We start from the raw sequence: 5,000 nt of genomic DNA, 5'->3' as shown, positions 1-5,000 counted from the left end.
TCATCCATCAACTCATGTAGCTTCCTCAGTCACAGGCCACTTCAGGCAAACTTTTGTAAAAAATAGTTTTCATAGTTTCTGTGATAATCTTTTGAAAATTTGGGCAGGGAGTTTGATGTATATTGTAAGTTGAAACTCTGTAATGAATGTAGTATTTGCTTAACCCATTGCGTGTCATGACATACAATGTAGGATGTAGGAACTCTTGCCTGATGATGGACGTCGTGACGTACATAATGTTTGGGGGTTTTGGATCACTATGTTATTTTATTGTGCTATGAGTAATGAATGATTGATGATGATAATTGCAGTCATAATTCCTATAATTGCCATAATATTAAGCAAAATGGGTTTCACTTAACATCCAAAACCTAGATGGCACCACTTTCTTCTAGCACCAGCAGAAGATAGAGCCTTGAATGGCACCTATCCACAGTCTCTAGCAAACACTATCGTTATAGAGCGATGGCACATAGCAAGTTGCCTACCTCTTGCTCTAAAGTACTGTAGATGAAGGATGTTGGGCAAGCGAATCTATCTCCCGTCCGCAATGCATTTACAGATTTTGTATCATTTTGATTATTTAACCCATTGGAACCGGTTGATGTGATGACACGTTTTGTGGTTTTTGTGTCAGACGCCCGGGATGAGCTATGGCGGCAAGCCCAGCGCTCGGGTTGAGCGAGCGGGCAGCCCAGGCTTGCGGCTTGTGTGTCCGAGAATCTCAAGGCATTAGGCTTATGCATTCGAGAACCCCCGGTATTGAGACTGTGCAAAGCCAGAACGGCCCCAGCGTGAATGGGTTAAATTCAGGATGACTACTCTCATATTTTTAACTCTCCTTGGTTTTGTTCTTCTCTTGATCAATGATAATCATGTAAGTAAAGTATATAGAGACTAGTAAAAGAAATAGCCAAAGGAAATGAGAAAAAAAAAAAACTTAGTTTGTAGGAAATTTAACCCATTCACGCCGGGGCAGTTCCGGCTTTGCGCGGTTGCAATACCGGGGTTCTCGAACGCATAAGCCTAACGCCTCGAGATTCTCGGGCGCACAAGCCGCAAGCCTCGGTTGCCCGCTCGCTCTACCCGAGCGCGCGGCTTCCCCTCATAGCGCGTCCAGGGCGTCTGACGCGAAAACCACAATACGTGCTATCACGTCAACCGGCGTGAATGGGTTAAGACTGAGGTGGACATAGAAGAGTATCAGCAGGGAGAGGGGAGGGTGAGGAGTAGGAGTAGGAGTAGGAGTAGGAGTAGGAGTAGGAGTAGGAGTAGGAGTAGGAGTAGGAGTAGGAGTAGGAGTAGGAGTAGGAGTAGGAGTAGGGGTAGGGGTAGAAGTAGCTGTGGGTTTGGTAGTGTTAGTGTTAGGGGGAGTGGAAGTGGGAAGCTGGGGAAGGAGAGGGAGTGGCAATTTGAATTTGAATTAAATTTGGAAGTGGTAGTGGAAGCGGAAGTGGAAGTGGAAATGGAGAAGGGGCAGGAAAAGGAGTAAGGGTTAGAATGGGAATAGGAGCAAGAGCAGGAACAGGAACAGGAACAGGAACAGGAACAGGAACAGGAACAGGAACAGGAACAGGAACAAGAGTAAGAGCAATAGCAGGAGCAGGAATGGGAATGAAAAGTTGAGGTTGAAGTTGAAGTTGAAGTTGAAGTTGAAGTTGAAGTTGAAGTTGAAGTTGAAGTTGAAGTTGAAGGTGAAGGTGAAGGTGAAGGTGAAGGTGAAGGTGAAGGTGAAGGTGAAGGTGAAGGTGAAGGTGAAGGTGAAGGTGAAGGTGAAGGTGAAGGTGAAGGTGAAGGTGAAGGTGAAGGTGAAGGTGAAGGGGACGGAGAAGAAATAATAGGTGTGAAATAATGAGAGGAAAAAAGAAACAAGAGGAAGGAGAAGGTCATATCAAGTCAGACAGACCAATCTGAGGGTGTTAGATTGGTGGGAACAATTAGCAGTGAACCAACAGGTGGAAAGAAATATGAAGTTAGGTGGAATTAAGGATTTTTTTCATTGTTTATATTACTCAAGTAGCTTTATTTATATCTAGTAGGAAGTACTGGTGAGGTATTTTCATCCGTTCTCCTTTTCTCTCCCTTTGCCTGTACCTCACTTCCCTCTCACCTTTCCCCTCCTTTGCCATCCCCTCTTTTCTCTCCATTGCCCTACATTCTTCATCCCTCCTCCCTCCCCCTACATCTGTCTTTCTTTCTCTTTCTGTTTTCCCTCCAGCATTGTTACCCTTCTCTCCCTCACATTGTTTTAGTCGGCATCTTCACGTGCTTAGGATAACTAATCAGTTCTGTTGTAAAAGAGCTAGTGCCACATTCAGTGCATTGCCCTGTATAATATTAATGCCGTGTTTTTGTACTTTTTTGCTGCTAGATATTGGAACTCTAGGTATGTGCATGTACTAGTATGTACATGTGTGTCTGTATGTGTGCAAGTGCTTGTGCTTATAAGCCTCAGAGAGAGAGAGTGAGTGTGCGTGCGTGCGTGCGTGGGTGCGTGCGTGCGTGCATGTGCGTGTGCGTGTGTAGATGTGGATGTGGATGTGTGTTTGTGAGGCTGTATGGTCATGTTTATGTGTGTGTCAACAACTGTAGCTGTATATGCTAGAGATAAAAGTTTTGCACAAAATTTTGTTTATGAATAGATTTTTTGATAAAGATCATCAATGAGTTATTGTCCAGACTGGATAATAACTAGTCCGTATTACACAAAGAATAGTAATCAAATGATAAATTTTAGATCATTTATATTTGATATTTGAAATGTTTGATAGTGATTGTTAACCAGACCATGTGCAGCAGCAGTAGAAGGAGGGTGGTATCTTGGGTGCACATTTGACATTCCATCCACACTGGTATTAGGACTACTAACATAATGTAATTGTAGAATTGTGATCACAAAATAATGATGATGGAAACTACTGTGATATAATTATCCTATCATCAAGATTATTATCATTTTTTTCTTACACTCCCTCTTCGTCCCTGCCTCCCCACTTCACAGACCTCCTGCATATCGCTGGTATTAGCCAGAGCCATGCACTAGGGGTCAGTGGCTTCCAGAACACAGACCAGGGACAGCAGGGGGGACAGCAGGGAGGGCAGGGGGGCCAGAACCTAGACCAACAATCATCAAAGCGGACCGTCACAAACAACAACATGCATGGTTCGGACATATTGGATGCGACCACCCACATGTTACGGCTAGAGAAGAGCAATATTCTTCTCTTGGGGCCTACAGGCTCAGGTAGGCCTTGGGAGACTTGTATTTCCTTTTTTTTTTATTATTGTTTTTTTCTTTTTCTTTTAATTTTGATTTGTCATGTATCATTTTTATAGTCCTATAGTTCTTATTGTTATGATTCTATTTTTTCACATATTTATTTTACAAATGAGTGATAAGTTTCAACTTTGGCATTACTCAAAAATAAATACATTTATTACTAATTTCCACCTCCTGAATTTTTTATGTTTGCCTTCCCAGGCAAGACCCTCCTAGCCCAGACCATAGCCCAGTGCCTGGATGTCCCCTTTGCCATATGTGACTGCACCACGCTCACCCAAGCTGGCTACGTTGGTGAGGACATTGAGTCGGTCATTGCCAAGCTGCTGCAGGATGCCAACTATAATGTGGAAAAGGCACAGACCGGTGAGGAAACCCTTTTTTTTTAATCCTTTTCTTATTTTCCTTTTTTAGTGTTGTGTCTATTTGTTATGTGTGATCTTTATCTGTAATTTGTGATCTTTATTTAATTCCAAATTTTGTGGTTCTTCATCTTAGTGTGAAATTGATTTTGCTTTCAGGATTTTTATTTTATTTTTTTATTTTTTTATTTCTGTGGATTTAATGTTAAATAATGTAATTCTTGCTTGTATTTTTTCTTTTTCTGGTACATAAATCTACAACAACATAACACTTCACACACCTCTAGCACACAAAGCACATGTACTCCACACTTGCCTACAATATGGATATACATTACATGCCAGATTGCTCCTCCATGATATCCCTCCATTTGACATTTTGACAGACTGAATACTTTAATTACCCTAGGCAAAAGTATCCAAACCAGACAATATTTGTGCCTACATCCTTGAAACCTTTGCCCCTAGCCTTGCTTTCATCCTACAAATCACCACACAAGCCCTCCAGTTATTGCCTAATTTCATTTGCCTCCAATGCATACAAGATTCTAGAACACACTAGATACAAACTGGGTTAATCACTGGGAGAAATACAAAATCCCTTTTGATGCAATATGGAATTTGACCTAAAAGATCACCCAAATAGCATTTTATTGTCACCCATCATGGCATAGCTTGATAACTTGATAGATATGAACAAGTTGCCTACTTGCGTTTGCCAAAACCCCTACCCCTCATAGTTATGTGTGTTATGTGACCATAGATTGCCCTGTGCAATAAGACTTGATATGGAATTTTTATCATTGGTAAAACTAATTTCTAGCTCTAAACACCAGTGTACTACTCTATTTTCTAATTATTCCATGCCATTTGACCAATGCTGTCTTTCTTATTGCAGGCATTGTATTCCTTGATGAGGTGGACAAGATTGGAGCGGTCCCGGGGATACACCAGCTGCGTGATGTAGGAGGTGAAGGGGTCCAGCAAGGCATGCTCAAGGTAGGGTATTGGATACGGAGGAAAAGGAATAAGGGGGGAAAAAGAGAAAGATAAAGGGAAAAGGAAAGATAAAGATAAAGGATTGTGTTAGAATAAAAGTGAAAGGAGACAAAAAATTAAAGTATATTAATAATTTTAGAGCAGACTCAATCATCACTTCTTTTTCACTCATCCCTCTTCACCCCATACCATAACAGATGCTAGAGGGCACAATTGTGAATGTACCTGAGCGCAACTCCCCGCGTAAGCTCCGAGGTGAGACAGTGCAGGTAGACACGACCAACATCTTGTTTGTAGCCTCTGGTGCCTTCAATGGGCTGGACCGTGTTGTCTCCAGGAGGAACAATGAGAAGGTGAGA

General features: G+C 42.0%; 1 protein-coding gene across 2 annotated transcripts in view; it reads left to right on the top strand.

Annotated features, from left to right (window-relative positions):
* The window catches only part of ClpX (Caseinolytic protease chaperone subunit), a 28,052-nt gene that overhangs the window by 8,501 nt on the left and 14,551 nt on the right, over window positions 1-5,000 (top strand). For both annotated transcript variants that reach the window (XM_043025212.2, XM_043025210.2), the window contains exons 5-8: window positions 3,002-3,244; window positions 3,482-3,646; window positions 4,541-4,641; window positions 4,839-4,994. In XM_043025212.2, the coding sequence (XP_042881146.1) occupies window positions 3,002-3,244; window positions 3,482-3,646; window positions 4,541-4,641; window positions 4,839-4,994 (665 nt within the window). The remainder of the gene's footprint in view (window positions 1-3,001; window positions 3,245-3,481; window positions 3,647-4,540; window positions 4,642-4,838; window positions 4,995-5,000) is intronic.

This window comes from Penaeus japonicus, unplaced genomic scaffold, assembly GCF_977035675.1.
Source record: "Penaeus japonicus unplaced genomic scaffold, GWHDUDI00000001_assembly GWHDUDI00000025, whole genome shotgun sequence".
Taxonomy (NCBI): domain Eukaryota; kingdom Metazoa; phylum Arthropoda; class Malacostraca; order Decapoda; family Penaeidae; genus Penaeus; species Penaeus japonicus.
Note: the sequence above shows the minus strand (reverse complement) of the source record. Positions and strands in the feature narration are given on the sequence as shown.